At 42.1% G+C, this 20,646-nt stretch overlaps 1 protein-coding gene across 1 annotated transcript in view; it reads right to left on the bottom strand.

The window, feature by feature from the left end:
- Positions 1-2,217: 2,217 nt before the first annotated feature.
- LOC118372773 (uncharacterized) overlaps positions 2,218-20,646 on the bottom strand; it is a 39,546-nt gene continuing 21,117 nt past the window's right edge. The window contains 14 exon segments of the mRNA XM_052477398.1: positions 2,218-2,935; positions 3,062-3,151; positions 3,243-3,398; positions 3,555-3,704; positions 3,937-4,020; positions 4,515-4,607; positions 4,905-4,961; positions 5,670-5,837; positions 6,226-6,306; positions 6,508-7,612; positions 7,615-7,794; positions 7,797-8,225; positions 8,362-8,391; positions 8,594-8,842. Of these exon segments, the coding sequence (XP_052333358.1) occupies positions 2,791-2,935; positions 3,062-3,151; positions 3,243-3,398; positions 3,555-3,704; positions 3,937-4,020; positions 4,515-4,607; positions 4,905-4,961; positions 5,670-5,837; positions 6,226-6,306; positions 6,508-7,612; positions 7,615-7,794; positions 7,797-8,225; positions 8,362-8,391; positions 8,594-8,842 (3,017 nt within the window). The 3' untranslated portion in view covers positions 2,218-2,790.

The raw sequence follows: 20,646 nt of genomic DNA on the forward strand, positions 1-20,646 counted from the left end.
GAACCTGTGGAACGGTCATTATTAAGACACTAACAGCTTACAGACTGTAGGCAATTAAGGTCACAGTTATGAAAACTTAGGACACTAAAGAGACCTTTCTACTGACTCTGAAAAACACCAAAAGAAAGATGCCCAGGGTCCCTGCTCATCTACGCTTTAGGCACGCTGCAAGGAGGCATGAGGACTGCAGATGTGGCCACGGCAATAAATTGCAATGTCCATACTGTGAGACGCCTAAGACGGCACTACAGGGAGACAGGACGGACAGCTGATCATCCTCGCAGTGGCAGACCACGTTCAACAACACCTGCACAGGATGGCACACAACATCACACCCAGGATGGCAACAACAACCCGAGTTACACAGGAATGCTCAATCCCTCCATCAGTGCTCCGACTGTCCACAATAGGCTGAAAGAGGCTGGACTGAGGGATTGTAGGCCAGTTGTAAAGGCAGGTCCTCACCAGACATCACTGGCAACAGCGTAGCCTATGGGCACAAACCCACAGTCACTGGACCAGACCAGGACTGGCAAAAAGTGCTCTTCACTGACGAGTCGCGGTTTTGTCTCACAAGGGGTGATGGTCGAATTTGTGTTCATCGTCGAAGGAATGAGCGTTACACCAGGCCTGAACTCTGAACCAGTCCCTTCCCAGGGTTGGTTGTCACACAGTATGGGTTTGGTTGGCACCATGTTTGCTTGTAGTTTATTTATTTTATATCAGAAAATGAAGCAATATAGTATACACAGTCTTATAATGCTGTTCTTTGATCAAGGATATTTCTAACAAATTTCAGCATTTTATGCCTCGAATAACATATGACATTTTGAGTAAGTTTGTGTGTGTGTGTGTGTGTGTGTGTGTCTCTATGCATGCATTTGTACAGGTGTGTGTTGGGGTGTGTGAGAGAGTGGCATCAAATCGTATTGGCCACATACACATATTTAGCAGATGTTATTGCGGGTGTAGTGAAATGCTTGTGTTCTTACCTCCAACAGTGCAGTCGCAATGTCCCACAACAATATGTTACAATGGGTTTGATTGTTTACCTGGCTACCCATCCACTTAGCTCCAGCCGAACTGACTGTTCTGATTGGTTCCAGAAACCAATGGGTTTGGCCAGAGATGGTGATGTCATCAACTTCAATACTCTTAATTGGTTAGATTTATTAGAGACAATCCAATCACTGTTGAATGTGTTTTGTACAACGACTCATTTTGAAGTCACACATGACTTCTAGGATGGTAGATTCAGACTGAACGTATGGAATGATAGAGCAGTGTAATTAAATTTAGGGTGTGTCGTCAGGCAATTGGATTGTGACAACCAACCCTACATTCCACGCTGACATGAATTGACAATGTTAACCATTTCAGATTGTTTAATAGTAATGTGTACTGGGTTGTAGGTGTGATTGAATGGTACAGTAGGAATAAAAATAATATTACTATACTTGATATCAACTTCAGCAGTGATGAATGTCCATTGAGGGGGGTGAAGAGCTTTGAGGGGGCTATACAACCGACTGATGGTCTGGGGGTAAAGCTCTTGGCCTTTCTTTTGGACAGTTTTTGCCATGATGCTCCTGCACTGCCTGGGAGAACAGGGTGGGGTCGGGTGGTGTGATTGAAGCTGGGAGAACAGGGAATGGGGCTTGGGTGGCTGATGATCTGAAGCTGATGCTGATGATCTGAAGCTGGGAGAACAGGGAATGGGGCTCGGGTGGCTGATGATCTGAAGCTGGGAGAACAGGGAATGGGGCTCGGGTGGCTGATGATCTGAAGCTGGGAGAACAGGGAATGGGGCTCGGGTGGCTGATGATCTGAAGCTGGGAGAACAGGGAATGGGGCTCGGGTGGCTGATGATCTGAAGCTGGGAGAACAGGGAATGGGGCTCGGGTGGCTGATGATCTGAAGCTGGGAGAACAGGGAATGGGGCTCGGGTGGCTGATGATCTGAAGCTGGGAGAACAGGGAATGGGGCTCGGGTGGCTGATGATCTGAAGCTGGGAGAACAGGGAAGGGAAGCTGGGAGAACAGGGAATGGGGCTCGGGTGGCTGATGATCTGAAGCTGGGAGAACAGGGAATGGGGCTCGGGTGGCTGATGATCTGAAGCTGGGAGGGAACGGGTGGCTGATGAGGGAATGGGGCTCGGGTGGCTGATGATCTGAAGCTGGGAACAGAATGGGGCTCGGGTGGCTGATGGAATGGGAGAACAGGGAATGGGGCTCGGGTGGCTGATGATCTTCATGAACTTCCTGCGACACCTGGTGTTGTAGGTGTCTTGGAGGGCAGACCGTGTGCATCCAGAAGTTCGTTCAGCATATCGCCCTTTGATGCGCCTTGTGGAGTTGCCGTACCGACGCCATTTAAATTGGGAGTAATTCCTTAGTACTGTGACAACCAACACCAGTCTCCCCTAACATATGTGGTTAGCTGATATGTAAAATACCTATGCAGGCGTTTTAAGATCTGGCATGCATCAGCAACGCCTGGGCAGAGAAATGCACCTTTTGTCCATACAGAGTCATCCATCCACCGTCTGAAGCCCAGTTTATACCTGGTTCTAAAATGTTTCCTTTGTCCTGACATTGTCTACATTCTGATTGTGCCCACATTGTTAGACAGGTGGAGACTATTTGTGACCTGATTGTGATCAGAGTAGTTAGGCACACATACTATCTATGTGTAGACATGTTTCTGAAAATGTGGACACAATCAGAATGTGGACAAGATCAGGACACAGGATGTTAGCTCCAGGTATAAACAGGGCTTTTGTCATGGTCACTATAGAATATTACAACATGGACAATCGTCACAATCTGTCTCTGAGAATGTTTCTCCTTCTAAAGTGCACTGAAAAAATGCATTACAACTGAGCATCCAGTCCTTCCTGTCAGTACACTGGACAGTAGCCTTCCTGCATCTCTGCCTGCAGAGGTAAGAGATGATTTACACCAATTATGAGTTTCCCACTTTGTGATTGACTTCAGCTGATTTAAATTGGTTAATTTAAACCTCAGATAACCGATATAATATACAGGAAGTGCATGCTTACCCTGTGACGACTAACGTGCAGTCTGGGCGCGTCTTTGATTCACGTAAGCATTGTATTCCTTCCTCCAATAAGAAACCGATTACATTAACGCTGAGAAAGAGAATAGAAGAGTCATGAGTGGATCAGTAACACTGAAACAAGGATGTGAACACAGACTGGTAATATAGTATGTTTTACTCACGATATCGTCCTTAGGTTTGGACAGGCCTGGCTGAGACGGACTACACTGGTAGCACACCTCTCTGTCATGCTGCTCACCATCAGAGTTATTTCCTCCAGAGAGGTGTCATGGTGAAGCAGCGAGATCAGTTCATCAACATGCTCATCCCACTCTGGACTGGTAGAGGTCATTCAAATGACAGAAATACACAAACAGGCAGTAATCAAATCATGATAAAGAAAATATTTGACATACAGTATGTTTGTATTTGTGTGCAGACTATACAATACATGAATGTACTGTGGATATTTTATTGAAGCCCGTAGTCCTTACTGTTGAGTGGGAAATAGCTGAAAGAAGCTTCTCAAGTCAAATACAGGATTGCCAGATAGGGTTAATTCAATGCTTCCGACTGCTGACTGGAACTGTAGAACATCACTCCAACTATCGCAATCATTTAAATCGTTGTGTTCAATAGTAAACCTGAAATACAATACAAATACAACATTATTTTAATCCTGTACACATTATTGAATACCAATGAATGTTTATTCACTGTTTGGCTCCGGTATGTTGAGCAAAGTTAATTACTATATGGCAGCAAGTCACATATCAAGGCTTTTAAAGGATATGTGACGCAATTCATCAGTGAAAGGCTCACATTAGGTATTTGAGATTTGCTAAATTAGGAAGTACAGCACTAAGACTCCCTCACCTTAATTTATCTACAGGGTGGATGATTGCAAGCAGGTCATCCACGTCAGTGTCTGATAGGTCTGCCACACGGCACACAGTCAACCTGTCATCAGGAACAAATAAATATATTTATTTACTTAGTTATTTAGCAGATACTCGTATCCAGAGCAACTTACAGAAGCAATTAACTTTTTCACCGCGGATTCAAACCAGCCATCTTTCGATCACTGGTCCAACGCTCTTCACTGCTACACCTTTACTTCTACACATTACTCATAGGAGGAAGTTAAACTGTGATACAGTATCACTTCTTTAGTTAAACTTGAGTGCAACAAGTAGGCCAAAGAGTATTGGTAAATCACAGCTGTGTATCTTTTATGCAGGTTCGAAGCTGGGTCTCCCGTGCATCGCTAGACTGGGTTAGCACGGTGAGCTAAAGCCTAGGCATTAGCATGGGGAGACAAAGCAAGTAGTCAGGTCCCAGACTCATCACTTGAATGTACCTCACTAAACCGCCTTCATTACATGTACAATACATTCAGATATCCACTGGTTAATGTGTGATTCCTGGTATTAAAGATGTGAAATGATACTTACTCTACATCACTCAAACTGTAGCCAGATGCTCGGATGAAGACACAGATCATTCGTAGTTCTGACACTTTCAACCTAAGATGAGTTTGGGGAGTTCTTCACAGAATATATTTTTTTAATTATTAAATGAATAACTTAATCAACAAGAAGTAATCAACCTTAATAAACTAAAATTACTTTCACAAGCAAAAACATTTATTTATCCACTGATCAAATAAATATAACTAACCTCTTTGCAACTGTTCATCTTATTTCATGTCACAACTATAGCATGCAACATCATTCAAATACACATTTCTAATTAGTCTCTCGTGGACAGACTATCAAGCATCTGACCAAATAATGCAAGATTATAACCGAGATTACTTTCAATTAATATTAAAAGATACTCACCTCACTCCATCTTTCTGTAGCTGGCCACTCAATGCAACATTCCCACAACTATGAAGCCTGAGGAAACAGTGATAAGTCATATTCTTGACAATTTAATATACAGTATTATTGTGGAAATTATGTATTGTTCAATTTTGGTAACACTTCCCATAAATAATCTCCATTAATATCCTCATAATGCATTAAGCACATTTATAATGCCTTATGATCAATGCATAAAGCATTGTGATGCATGACATACAGTAGTTGCTAACAACTGCTCACAGACATCTATGACTACACTTCTTTTACATTTGAGACATTTAGCAGAAGCTCTTATCCAGGGCGACGTACAGCTAATAGATTTTGCGACACTCACATATCAGTAATAGTAAGTGAAGCTTGTAAGTCATATGCACATTTTTCCATTGGTGTACATACACTTTCGAAGAATGACCACATTCCTAGAGCAATATGACCAAGGCTGTTTAATGTCTTATGAAGCAGTGTTATAATGCCTTATAGGAAACTGTCAATAGGAAATAGTGCACTATATGTGCTCATCAAGGGGTACATTCTAATTCCCCTGTGCTTCCTGGAATGCACGTTACTCTGTCTTGCACACCAAACATGACGGTGCTTTTCATATAGGGCATTATAACACTTTATTTCAGACATTATACTGCCTGCTCAGATGCAGTCTTTTCCATTTTAATGTAACTCCCAGTCAACTGATAATATATCATACAATATATCATTTAAATGAATGAAAGATCTTAGACTTACTCTATGCTTTCCAAGACTCCATGTGCCTTATTGATGAGGGACATGAATTTGTCAGCTGTATTGCTGGTGATGGACTTCACTCCAATTTGAACTTTTCTGGTTTTGTGTTTAGTGAGACAAACAAGCAAGTCCTGTACTTTCTCATCAGAGAAGTTGGTCTTATGCAGACTGAAAAATACAGACAAATTGGAGTGAGGCACAGAAAACACAATTTATTTTAAAAACAGTCCCCAAAACATCCATATGGTAACAGAAACATGAATAGTAAATGTAATATTTATTTATCAAACGCATATATGAATCTGATTATCAACCTTAATGAAGGATATTTGTTGAAGGTTTGTGTGAACCATCACTAATAACAGACTAGTGTGGTTTGAATAATGTTGTTTCAAAGTAGTAGACTGATGGTAGAAAAGTTATTGAGAAATGATTATTCATATAATTGGTATGAATTGGTCTGAGGTTGTTGATGTAGAGATGCAGTACATTAAACTGGAAAACTGTTTAGGGTGAATAAGGTTTGATGTTACAGTAAAGATCATGTGATTCTTACTCCAGCTCCAAACTCTTTCCTTCTCCCAGCGCTGTCAACAGACCATCTAAATCATCATCGGCTAGGTCGTCCACCTGCAACCTACAAACAGTGTCCCAAAAACAACCAGTTGAGTGACTGAAGTGTCTGAAATAATTAGTTTAAATTAGAATAAATATCCATGTCCAAACTAAACATTTTGGCTACATTATGAGGTTCCAAGAGAAACATTATACTGAGCATAAATCAGTTTACATTATTATTATTATTATTAGGTGAGAAAGGAAAAGCAATAATACTCACACAAGATCTTTACATTTTCTCAACCCTGGTGAAAGCATTTTCATGTTCTCTGCAGTTAAGTTGCACCCACTCAGACCAAGACTTTCAATGGACTTGCAGTGCTGAAGACAATACCTCAACACCCAACAGTCTGTGTTTGTCATGGGAGTCCCGGTCAGATGAATATCTGTGTATGTTTCCATGGCTTCTTTAACAAAATCATCTGCATGGAGCTCATATAGACAATGAAATGTGAAAAGCTGCATTGTACGTCTAACGATTCGATCCTCCTTTCCTTTTTCAATGACTTCCAGAATAAAATTTTTGAGCTGGGTCCAAATTCCTTGAGAACAAGAGATGTGTTTTTCCTCCAGTCGTTTTGCAACTTCCTTGTTTGCGATGCCGAAGAGAAATTGAACTATGGGTAGCAGGTGACTGTTTTCTTTTCCACGTCGAACCTTGGAAAGTAGCTCTCTAACTTTCTCCTGAGCTTCCTCATCACCCAGTGACATGTATGAGAGGGCTGTGAAAAACTCCTGGAAGCTGAGGTGCATGAAGCTGTACATAGTGGTCTGACTTACTCTTTTCTTTTGGAGAAACTTACACAAGAAGGGGACTTTGGAAGGATCTGACACTGTCTGTGACACACTATCATGGTCAAATGACACCTGCTGCTCTTCCATTCCCTGTTCTGCCAGCTTGCCTAGTCCTTGGAGGATAGTAAGAGCTGACTGACCCAAATCCTGACAGTGGTGCTTCAACAGAGTGTCAACAAATTCAACAAAGATGGAGGTGGTGGTCTCCAGTGATTGTATCATCTCTGTGCCTTCATCAAACTGCTCCCTATAAACTGTGCAAATGATCCAGCAGATGACTGGAATGAAACATGCGGTGAAAAGGGTTTCATTTTCCCTCACAAAGTCATAGGCTTGATGTGAGTGTTTCTTCTGTTTGAAGAACTTCTCAAAGTAGACCTTCACGCCTTCTTCCGAAAAGCCCAATATCTCAGCGTATCTCACTGGATGTTTGACCACTTCTTTTAGTTTGTCCAACGCTGTGGATCTGGTGGTGACAAGCAGAAAGGACTCGGGTAAGATATGTTTCCATATCAGGCCACTCAGTGTCACTTCGGGGAGCATTGTGTCCACGGGTCCCTGGGAAGGGAGTCTTTAGGTACATCAAGTGAGAATTTGAGCTCATCAAAGCCGTCTACCAGGAAGAGAACCCTCTCAGGAGACTGGTGAAGGACCTGCTTGATCATTGATGATGAACTCTGATCGTAGTTAAGCAGATCCATCAGACTTTTCTCCCAGTGGCCTGGTTCAGTTCTTTGCACCTCAGGTGAAAAACAAAGTCAAATCGGTCTTCGTAAAGTCTTCCAAAGGCCCAGTCAGACATGATCTTCTGACTGGTAAATGACTTGCCAGTTCCAGAGTGGCCCTGCAGTATCACTGTTCTCTGAATGTCTCCGTGCTCGTCTGGATCAAACAGCCGCTCCACTTTGGTACTCTTGTAGGCCTCGCTGTCCCTCTGGTCCATGACTTGATGAAAGTTCTGTCCTCTGGAGCGGATCTCCTCCTCTCTCTCTCTCTGCTGACGGTGTTTCTGGATGATCAGGGGCTCAGTGTAGCGATCATCTAGCTTCACATGTTCTCCAGGGAGAGAGTTGTACTCCTGCACTGTGGCATATTCACCTCTGATGAATTCCTTGTACTTTAGGGTTGCTGTGCTTTTGTCCGCTACATGTTGATACGATAACAGAAAGTCAATTCATAATTTTACACATTTTTCTGTTGAAAACAAACAATGTTTAAATCATATTATTTGAATCATATTAATGTTGATATTTACATAGGTGGAAAAGACATGGCTTACCTTGTTGATCTCCTTGTTTGATGTGGAATTCTATGTAAATTATACAAATAATGAATAAATACCTCACATTAAAGTGTTATTACAGTACAAGTTTTCACACAAGATATTGTTGTGGCAGACTCTGACTACAACCTAATAATCCATTGAAAATGTTAAAACACAACAGTCAGTTTCACCTTTTCCTCTACAAACTGTCTCTCAAGATTACATGTCTGTGTACATCCTCACTCACCCAAATCCTGGACCAGATGAGGTTCATTCTCCCTCAGTATGGAGAGAAAGGTAGATTTCACTTTGTTTCCTCCCGAGTGGAGGGCTTTAAAGAGCTCCCTCATTTTGTCCTGATTAGTCCTGGCAGCACTGATGTTGGAGTACATCTCTTTATGAATCATGCCTTCAGCGAGCAGCTCATCAGCTATAGGCATCACCATGGTGACCCTCTGAATGAGCTGGGACCTGTGTTCATCCACCAACTCAGCATCTATGGAGGGCACAGGTTAAACTTCATTATTATCAAGAATATACAGATTATTCATCCTTTAATTTGTGTGAATGCTTTTACAGTTCATATGCTTAGAATAGGAGTACAATTATTTATTACATGTACTGAATGATATTGTGAAACACATTCAAGATAACAGACAGACAGTAACTAATTATATGGATTTGAAAGGATTTTTGTATTTGCACAGACAAAAAGAATCCCATAACAATATTTCTCCATAGTCCATTATCACTGGCTTTGACTTAATAGCATTCCTTTAATGGACCACTCAACTGCCCGGTAGAGCATATTTTTCAAGAGTACTTAAAAAAATATATAACTTATTAATTTAATCATTCTTAAATTATGTTTTAGAGGTCAACAACATTTTATAAACTTGCAATTTCCCATTGTATACACAATTAGTAAACAAATAAATAATTGGTAAATGAAGTTTGGCTTTGTTCAATCATCTTAGAATGTGTGTTTCAACAAATATGGGAGTCCGAAGATGAAAACAATGATAATTTTACTCAATGGCATTGGTTGAGATGATAAAATATGCCAAGTAAAATGTACATGTGTCATTTAATTTGAAATGGGTTAAAAATAACCACCAGGTTGAACTGCCTGTTAAAAAGGTTCTAAATGGCACATGTCATCTTGGTTGATTATCATCTTGGTTACATGAGTAGGTTACATGCATGTCCCTTGCAAAAAAAAATATTAGGGAAGACTGCAGCATCATAATTCTGCTCAGTTCAATAGCTGACCACAAGATGGTACTGTAGGCTACTACTTTGACATGTCACAGTTAGGAGACCCAATAAACACAATCAAGTGGTACGGTATAATAAACAGCAGACCACACACACTACACAAGTTTTGCTGCTAGCAGTTGGTAGAGTTTGGTATTTGAAGGTTTTGGCGTGGGTGATAGTTGTGGATCGGGGTTGGACTTAACCTGCTGGCAGGGCCAACCCCCCGAGGTTGTGCTGGGCCTCCTGCTGGTGGGGGCAGCCTCTGGTAGTGAACCAAGGTTTAGCTGGCCCTAGGATGTATACGCTCCCAGGACGTCACTGAGGACTATGTCAGGACCTATTTACGACGTTCTCATGACTTTCCTTTAACTAGTCCTGAAGTCGTCACGTGATTGTCCCAAGGGAACATTCTCTCTGGGACCTTTGTGTAATTCCTGGTTTCAGGACCTTCTTGGGTCCAGGGGACGATGACACAACGTCCCAACCATGACACAACGTCCCAACCATGACACAACATCCCAAGAATGTCCTAAAAACTTCCCAGAGGATGTCCCAGGGACAAAGTGGGAACTAGACAAAACCTCCAGGGGACCATGACACAATACTCCAAGAAAGTCCTACAAATCTTCTAGGAGACCATAACACAACGTCCTGACGACTTTAGGAGACCATTTTGTGATGTCTCGCGGACGTCCCCGAGACCAACCGGGAACTAGACAAATCTTCAAGGAGATCTTAACACAACGTCCTGACGACTTTAGGAGACCATTTTGTGATGTCTCGCGGACGTCCCCGGGACCAACCGGGAACTAGACAAATCTTCTAGGAGACCATAACACAACGTCGAGACGACTTTAGGAAGCCATTTTGTGATGTCCCGGGGACGTCCTAAAACTCATTGTTGTTTGCAGGGAAGCTTAAAGCTCTCTTCCCGAAACTCTGTTATAAACTACATATAACCTCAGGATTGACTGTAGCTTTGGTAGTGTATTAGTATAGTTCTGTATAGTCTCACCATATCCAAGTCTAACTTACTGTAATCAGACGACTCCATTTTGCTCTCAGGAAAGGTCACACCTCAGCACGAAGTCATCTGTCTCTTCACTGGTTGTCTACTAGGGAAACAATCCGTAAGGTTCTGCAATTATATGCCCATGAAATAGATAACACGTATATTTGGAGTATTTGACAGTTAAGACTTTAAAAACAAAACAAAGATGACCAAGGTACTCTTAATAAAATTAAAATGCTATTTAAATTCATTGTTAAAGCATATTCAGTTCATGTTTATTTCCCACGCAAGCAGTTTTTAAATGTTTGTTCCATTTAACAAGCTGTAACAATAAAAGCGTTTTAATTATATGAAGTATGTTATTAGACGACCAATTAACCAAAGACACCTTCTATTTACAAAGATCTACTGTATCATAGCAGCACTTCCTTACCTTCTTCTTTTCAACAAGATATTAAAACTAGTTCACTTACTTCAGGTTGAAATGTCTGTTTTTCTTTGACTCTTTGTGGCCCACAAATGCTCAATGTCAGTCCAGTTTCTTTTGTCCCAGTTTTCTACAGGAGGCGCACCTTAAGGGCTTATTGGACTTTACCCTGAAAAATCACACATTCCGTTTGCAACCTGTTTCCGATACATTTTAACTGTAGTAATTTTTTAAAAACTATACTAAACTAAATTTACTCCCAGCTTGCTTGTGCATGTGTTGTGAAAGCTATTTTAACATGTATTTGAATTGTAATCAGATTGTAACATCACAATAAAATGAGTTGGTGTGTAATTCTTGTACATCCAACACATTTTTAAACATGTACATTTCTAGTAGGCTACTCACCCCTCATAAACACAGTTGAAGGTGCGGTGTGAAAATGTCGTTTTCTGATCTTTATGAATGTAGTGTTTTGTGCGCAAGTCAATTATTGCCAGGCAAGGAGTGGTCTACCTTCACAGGCAACATTCCTGTTTTAACCCGTTCAGTAAGGTTGTGGAAAAGGGGTTAGGAGATCTCAGTCACAGACCAAACTGATTAGACCCGATGAAAACCTGTCCATATTGTGAAAATAAGAGGACCGTCTGCCTCATTTGATAATAAAGTTATGTTCACAACATTTTGTAATGGTGTAAAACCATATTGGTGTTGGTAAACATGAATCAATTTGTTAGAAGACAGAAAGACAAGTGTTACAGTAGACAGTGTTGTATTATTATGTGCCCTAGCCAATAATACTGTACATGCATTACATTCACTGGTAGAGTTACACAGTTTGTTCGGAAAGTATTCAGAAACCTTGACTTTTTCCACATTTTGATACGTTACAGCCTTCTTCTCAAATTTAAACATTTTTCTCCTCATCAATCTACACACAATACCCCATAATGACAAAGCAAATACAGGTTTTTAGAATTTTTTGCAAATCTATTAAACATTTAAAACAGAAATATCCCTTTTACATTACAATTTAGACTCAGTACTTTGTTGAAGCACCTTTGGCAGTTATTACAGCCTTGAGTCTTCTTTTGTTGGACGCTACAAGTTTGGCAAACCTGTATTTGGGGAGTTTCCCCTAGTCTTCTCTGCAGATCCTCTCAAGTTATGTCAGGTTGGATGGGGAGCGTTGCTGAACAGCAAAGGGAATCCCAGGCGCGAGCTGCACAGGGATGCGAGCCTACCAGACGAGCTAAATGCCTTTTATCCTCACTTCAAGGCAAGCAACACTGAAGCATGCACGAGAGCACCAGCTGTTCTGGACGACTGGGTGATAACGCTCTCGGTATGAAGCCATGGGAGGCAGAGGATGATCTTGTGTACGGGTGCACTGATGATGAGGAAGGGAAGGCTTTCTTTAATCATGGATTCCAAGGTGAGGGTGAGTGGTGCTGTGATGTGTGTTATTGTCCTGGATCCTTGTGCTTGACTATCCAGAGCTTGAACAGGACAAGGGGGGGGAGAGTGGGTATGTGGTGATGTTAAGGCATTGGAGTCCACTAGAGCTGTAGAAACAAAACATGAAGGTCAGTCAGCCAGTGAAATCGTTACTGGGAAAGGTTCGTCGGAAAGTGATGATGATAGAATACTCACGCTTAACCCAGGAGACGGATAATCACGTGGCTGTCCCTCTGCTCACGTGGACCCCAAGTTAGAATGTACCAGACGCCGTTGAAGCTGGTGCCCCTCCTGTCCGCAAGGACAGAGGCCCAACTGTCTATGACTGCATCGTTGAGCCGCGGAGAGTGCCCATGGGAGAGCCCATGGGTTCAGACTCAGAATGATCAACGGAGGAGGGAGAGAGGCGATGGGGGTACTGACGCTCCCGAAGCAGGTTATCCAGACGGATGGCCATCGTGATGAGGGCATCCAAGGATAGGTTGTCGTCAGCTATGTGACGTCCATATCTGATCCAACATGACACTAGATGGTAGTCTAGATGCGTCTGATTCCTTTGTAATGGCTCTAATTCATTGGTTGTGCGAATATGCCCTCTTGTAGAAAAGACATGTTTTATGATCATATGTCTTCTTACTTGGATATTTTTCATTGAGTAGATGCCCAGATTTGACTGAACCAAGGTATCTGTCTATAGCTTAGACAATATGTACTGAACTGAGGTGTCTGTTTATAGCTTAGCCAGAGTGTACTTGTCCATGGAGTCCCCAGGCAGAGCGACGGGGAGATAGAGGTGTACTTTCCTGCTGCCTGATATACTGTAGACCACTCTGTTCTTCAAGTACGTTGGCAGGTTTTATACTTCCTGGAACTCATGATAACCATTAACGTCTGGTGTAGACCCTAGACTATGGCACCCCTCATGTCTCTAGTATAACCGATGATGAACAATATTTCAAGTTTTAGAAATCCGAAACCATCAGGAGACACAAGAAATCCTGATTGAACTTCTCAAAACTCACTTAAAACTTCTTATGGCTGAGATCCCGCTAACGGGATCGATATGACAACAGCCAGTGAAAGTGCAGGGCGCCAAATTCAAAACAACAGAAATCTCATAATTAAAATTCCTCAGACATACAAGTATTCCACACCATTTTAAAGATACACTTCATGTTAATCCCACCACAGTGTCCAATTTCAAATAGGCTTTACGGCGAAAGCACCACAAATGATTATGTAAGGTAATGGGAAATTTTAATTGTAACCAACAAAGCAGTTTTAAGTTAAGAAAAAAAGATTTACTAAATAAAATAAAGTTAATGATAATAAAAGAGCAACAATAAAAAAAAAAACTATAATGAGGCTATATACAGGGGTACCGGTACCGAGTCAATGTGCGGAGGTACAGGTTAGTCGAGGTAATTGAGGTAATATGTACACGTAGGTAGGGGTAAAGTGACCATGCATAGATACTATATAATAAACAGTGAGTAGCAGCAGCGTAAAACAAGGGGGGCAACGCAAATAGTCCGGGTGGCCATTTGATTAGCTGTTCAGCAGTGTCATGGCTTGGGGGTTGAAGCTGTTCAGAAGCCTTTTGGACCTAGACTTGGCGCACCGGTACCGCTTACGTACATAGGCTTAATGTACACATGCTCAAACTCGTACACTTTTGATAGACTTAAAGGGGCAAGCTGTAGTTGATACATCAATTTTTGGACTTGTAAATTATATTTACAGTACCAGTCAAAAGTTTGGAAACACCTACTCATCCCATCTGGTTTGCGTTTAGTGGGACTATAATTTGTGTTTCAACAGGACAAGTACCCAAAACACACCTCTAGGCTGTGTCAGGGCTATTTGACCAAGGAGAGTGATGGAGTTCCGCATCAGATGACCTGGCCTCCATAATCACCCAACCTCAACCCAATTGAGATGGTTTGTGAGGAGTTGGACCGCAGAGTGAAGGAAAAGCAGCTAACAAGTGCTCAGCATATGTGGGAACTCCTTCAAGACTGTTGGAAAAGCATTCCTCGTGAGGCTTGTTGAAAGAATGCCAAGGAGCTGTGTTGGGTCACTGTCCTGTTGAAAAACAAATGATAGTCCCACTAAGCACAAACCAGATGGGATGGCGTATCGCTGCAGAATGCTGTGGTAGCTATGCTGGTTAAGTGTGCTTTGAATTCTAAATAAATCAGACTGTGTCACCAGAAAAGCACCATCACACCTCCTCCTCCATGCTTCACTGTGGGAACCACACAGGCAGAGATCAATCCTCCCCTAACCTGGACGATGCTGGGCCAATTGTGTGCCGCCTAATGGGTCTCTGTTAGGTATGCGTAACTGGCTGTAAGGAAGTCAGGCGCAGGAGAGCAGAATTTGGGTAGCAAACAGAACCTTTTATTTAGGCAAACAAAAACACACGGCACTAAGAACACTAAACACAATACGGGTAACATAACCCAGCGCAAACCAGTGTAGCGTGCACATACACGAAACAACAAACAATTCCACACATAGACATGGGGGGAACAGAGGGTTATATACACGTCTAATACCGAGGGAATTTAAACCACGTGTGAAGGAAAACAAAACAAGACAAATGGAAAAATGAAAGGTGGATCAGCGATGGCTAGAAAACCAGTGACGTTGACCGAACAAGGGGAGGAACCGACTTCGCGGAAGTCGTGACAGTCTCCCGGTTGCGGCCTGAGCATGGGATCGAACTAGGATATGTATTGACACAGCTAGCACTGAGATGAAGTGCCTTAGACTGCTGTGCCACTCAGGAGGCCCGTGTGTCCAAACATTTGAATATATACATATATCAATATATCAATGAGCCCAATCAGCTCTCCATGTCAACAAAATCATTAACAACAGAGTAGGGCTTCGTTTTGGGGTTATACTCAGGTCAAATAATTTGGTTGATCTATACTTCCATAAGTCCTATTCTTGAAGATCAAGGGGTATAACATTTATTGGAATGACTAGATTTCTGATAGAGTTTGGTTTTTAATGTAAAGAAGTAATTTAATCGTATTATTATGTGTAGTAGAAGCGATGGGTTAGAAGAAGTCTACATAACCAACCTACAAAGTAAAATGTAACATCCATATATGTCCAGCTATGTAAACTTTAACATTGATTCATCCTACGAAAGATGTCGTTCAATTGGTAACATACCTTTTTGTCTTCTTCTAATGTCTATTAAGGGGGAAGTTGTCTTGGATTTGGGTAATCCAAAAGTTACGTTACTGATTACAATTTTGGACAAGTAACTAGTAACTAACAGATTACATTTAGAAAGTAACCAACATATATCAAATCAAATCCAATTGTATTGGTCACATACACATATGTAGCAGATGTTATTGCGGGTGTAGCGAAATGCTTGTGTTTCTAGCTCCAACAGTGTAGTAATATCAAAATATTCACAACAATACACACAATACACACAAACCTAAAAGTAAAATATTTAAGTACATAAATATTAGGAAGAGCAATGTCGAAATGGAATAGACTAAAATACAGTAGAATAGAATACAGTTGGTCGGAAGTTTACATACACCTTAGCCAAATACATTTAAACTCAGTTTTTCACAATTCCTGACATTTAATCCAAGTCAAAATTCCCTGTCTAACGTCAGCTAGGATCACCACTTTATTTTAAGAATGTGAAATGTCAGAATAATAGTAATGAATAATGATTTATTTCAGCTTTTATTTCTTTCATCACATTCCCAGTGGGTCAGAAGTTTAGATACACTCAATTAGTATTTGGTAGGATTGCCTTTAAATTGTTTAACTTGGGTCAAACATTTCGGGTAGCCTTCCACAAGCTTCCCACAATAAGTTGGTTGAATTTTGGCCCATTCCTCCTGACAGAGCTGGTGTAACTGAGTCAGGTTTGTAGGCCTCCTTGCTCACACACACTTTTTCAGTTCTGCCCACAAATGTTCTATAGGACTGAGTTCAGGGCTTTGTGATGGCTACTCCAATACCTTGACTTTGTTGTCCTTATCAAGCCATTTTGCCTTAAGCCATTTTGGAAGTATGCTTGGGGTCATTGTCCATTTGGAAGACCCATTTGCGACCAAGCTTTAACTTCCTGTCTGATGTCTTGAGATGTTGCTTTAATTTATTCACATATTTTTCTGTGCTCATGATGCCATCTATTTTGTGAAGTGCACCAGTCCCTACTGCAGCAAAGCACCCCCACAACATGATGCTGCCACCCCTGTGTTTCACGGTTGGGATGGTGTTCTTCGGCTTGCAAGCCTCCCCCTTTTTCCTCCAAACATAATGATGGTCATTATGGCCAAACAGTTCTATTTTTGACATTTCTCCAAAAAGTACGATATTTGTCCCCATGTGCAGTTGCAAACCGTAGTCTGGCTTTTTTATGGCGGTTTTGGAGCAGAGGCTTCATCCTTGCTGAGCGGCCTTTCAGGTTATGTTGATATAAGACTCGTTTTACTGTGGATATAGATGCTTTTGTACCTTTTTCCTCCAGCATCTTCACAACGTCATTTGCTGTTGTTCTGGGAATGATTTGCACCAAAGTACGTTCATCTCTAGGAGACAGAACGCGTCTCCTTCCTGAGCGGTATGATGGCTGCGTGGTCCCATGGTGTTTTTCTTACGTACTATTGTTTGTACAGATGAACATGGTACCTTCAGGCGTTTGGAAATTGCTCCCAAGTATGAACCAGACTTGTGGAGGTCTACAATTTTTTTCTGAGGTCTTGGCTGATTTCTTTTGATTTTCCCTCGATGTCAAGCAAAGAGGCACTGAGTTTTAAGGTAGGGCATGAAACACATCCACAGGTACACCTCCAATTGACTCAAATTATGTCAATTAGCCTGTCAGAAGCTTCTAAAGCAATGACATCATTTTTTGGAATTTTCCAAGCTGTTTAAAGGCACAGTCAACTTTCTGTTTAAAAGCACAGTGTATGTACACTTCTGACCCACTGGAATTGTGATACAGTGAATGATAAGTGAAATAATCTGTTTGTAATCAATTGTTGGAAAAATGACTTGTGTCATGCAAAGTAGATGCCCTAACCGACTGGCCAAAACTATAGTTTTTTAACAATAAATTTGGGGAGTGGTTGAAAAACTAGATTTAATGACTCCAACCTAAGTGTATGTAAACTTTCGACTTCAACTCTACATATGAGAAGGGTATAGTAAAAATATGTAACCATTATTAAAGTGACTAGTGTTCCATTATTAAAGTGGCCAGTGATTCCATGTCTATGTATATGGTGCAGCAGCCTCTAAGGTGCAGGGTTACGTAACCGGGTGGAAGCCGCCTAGTGGTGGCTATTTAACAGTCTGATGGCCTTGAGATGGAAGCTATTTTTCAGTCTCTCAGTCCCAGCTTTACCAGTACTGACCTCGCCTTCAAATCAAATCAAATGTTATTGGTCACATAGACAAGGTTAGCAGATGCTAATGTGAGTGTAGCGAAATGCTTGTGCTTCGAGTTCCCGACCATGCAAGTAATCTAACAATTTCACAACAACTACCTTATACACACAAGTGTAAAGGAATGAATAAGAATATGTACATACAAATATTTGGATGAGCAATGGCCCATGCATACCCCACATGACATGTCACAAGAGGTCTCCAGAACAGACTTCACAGTCACCACAGGTCCTAATCCAGGCACTTGTCAGAACAGACTATCCAGGGAGCCCGTCTGGTGGGACCCCGCTCCTCCGCTCTCTCCACAGTCCGCTACAAGACCACTACATAGAGTACCTCCATGACTACATGGACCTCCCTACCATTCCACATTAAGTGGAACAAACTGACGCAAGCAGTAAAATTAGATTTAAAAACAGATCCCCCCCCAAAAAAACACCTTATGGAACAGTGGGGACTGTGAAGCCAACACAAACATTGGCACAGACACATGCATATGAAGCAACACAAACACACACACACACACACACACACACACACACACACACACACACACACACACACACACACACACACACACACACACGATAATATACACACGATAATATACACAGTATACATACACATGGATTTAGTACTGTAGATATATGGTAGTGGTTTAGTAGGGGCCTGAGGGCACACAGTCTGTTGTGAAATCTGTGAATGTATTGTAATGTTTTAAAAATGTATAAACTGCCTTTATATTTCTGGACCCCAGGAAGAGTAGTTGCTGCTTTGGCAGCAGCTACTGGGGATCCATAATAAATACAAATCCACCGCTGCTACTCTCTGTTGTTATCATCTATGCATAGTCACTTTAATAACTCTACCTACATGTACATATTACCTCAACTAACCCGCACATTGACTCTGTACCGGTACCCCCTGTATATAGTCTCACTATTGTTATTTTACTGCTGCTCTTTAATTACTTGTTACTTTTAGTTCTTATTCTTAGCTATACATATATATATTTTTTTACTGCATTGTTGGTTAGGGACTCGTAAGTAAGCATTTCAGTGTAAGGTCTACCTGTTGTATTCGGCACGTGACTAATACCGTTTTATTTGATTTGTACTGTAGAGCAGTAGTTAGTATATTTGAGGAACCAGAATACAGTATATACATATAAAGTGGGTAAAACAGTATGTAAACATTATTTAAGTTACCAGTGTTCAATGACTCTATGTACATAGGGCAGCAATCTCTAATGTGCAGGGTAGAGTATCGGGTGGTAGCCAGCTAGAACAGTGACTAAGGTTGAGGGTAGAGTATCGGGTGGTAGCCAGCTAGAACAGTGATTAAGGTTCAGGGTAGAGTATCGGGTGGTAGCCGGCTAGAACAGTGACTAAGGTTGAGGGTAGAGTATCGGGTGGTAGCCGGCTAGAACAGTGACTAAGGTTGAGGGTAGAGTATCGGGTGGTAGCCGGCTAGAACAGTGACTAAGGTTCAGGGTAGAGTATCGGGTGGTAGCCAGCTAGAACAGTGATTAAGGTTCAGGGTAGAGTATCGGGTGGTAGCCGGCTAGAACAGTGACTAAGGTTCAGGGTAGAGTATCGGGTGGTAGCCAGCTAGAACAGTGATTAAGGTTCAGGGTAGAGTATCGGGTGGTAGCCGGCTAGAACAGTGACTAAGGTTCAGGGTAGAGTATCGGGTGGTAGCCAGCTAGAACAGTGACTAAGGTTGAGGGTAGAGTATCGGGTGGTAGCCAGCTAGAACAGTGATTAAGGTTCAGGGTAGAGTATCGGGTGGTAGCCGGCTAGAACAGTGACTAAGGTTGAGGGTAGAGTATCGGGTGGTAGCCGGCTAGAACAGTGACTAAGGTTCAGGGTAGAGTATCGGGTGGTAGCCAGCTAGAACAGTGACTAAGGTTCAGGGTAGAGTATCGGGTGGTAGCCAGCTAGAACAGTGACTAAGGTTCAGGGTAGAGTATCTGGTGGTAGCCGACTAGAACAGTGACTAAGGTTCAGGGTAGAGTATCGGGTGGTAGCCAGCTAGAACAGTGACTAAGGTTCAGGGTAGAGTATCGGGTGGTAGCCAGCTAGAACAGTGACTAAGGTTGAGGGTAGAGTATCGGGTGGTAGCCAGCTAGAACAGTGATTAAGGTTCAGGGTAGAGTATCGGGTGGTAGCCGGCTAGAACAGTGACTAAGGTTGAGGGTAGAGTATCGGGTGGTAGCCGGCTAGAACAGTGACTAAGGTTGAGGGTAGAGTATCGGGTGGTAGCCAGCTAGAACAGTGATTAAGGTTCAGGGTAGAGTATCGGGTGGTAGCCGGCTAGAACAGTGACTAAGGTTGAGGGTAGAGTATCGGGTGGTAGCCGGCTAGAACAGTGACTAAGGTTGAGGGTAGAGTATCGGGTGGTAGCCGGCTAGAACAGTGACTAAGGTTGAGGGTAGAGTATCGGGTGGTAGCCGGCTAGAACAGTGACTAAGGTTCAGGGTAGAGTATCGGGTGGTAGCCAGCTAGAACAGTGATTAAGGTTCAGGGTAGAGTATCGGGTGGTAGCCGGCTAGAACAGTGACTAAGGTTCAGGGTAGAGTATCGGGTGGTAGCCAGCTAGAACAGTGATTAAGGTACAGGGCAGGGTACAGGGTACAGGGCGGAGGCCGGCTAGTGGTGACTGTTCAACAGTCTGGTGGCCTGGAGATAGAAGCTGTTTC

The sequence above is a fragment of the Oncorhynchus keta genome, chromosome 23 (assembly GCF_023373465.1).
Source record: "Oncorhynchus keta strain PuntledgeMale-10-30-2019 chromosome 23, Oket_V2, whole genome shotgun sequence".
Classification (NCBI taxonomy): Eukaryota; Metazoa; Chordata; class Actinopteri; order Salmoniformes; family Salmonidae; genus Oncorhynchus; species Oncorhynchus keta.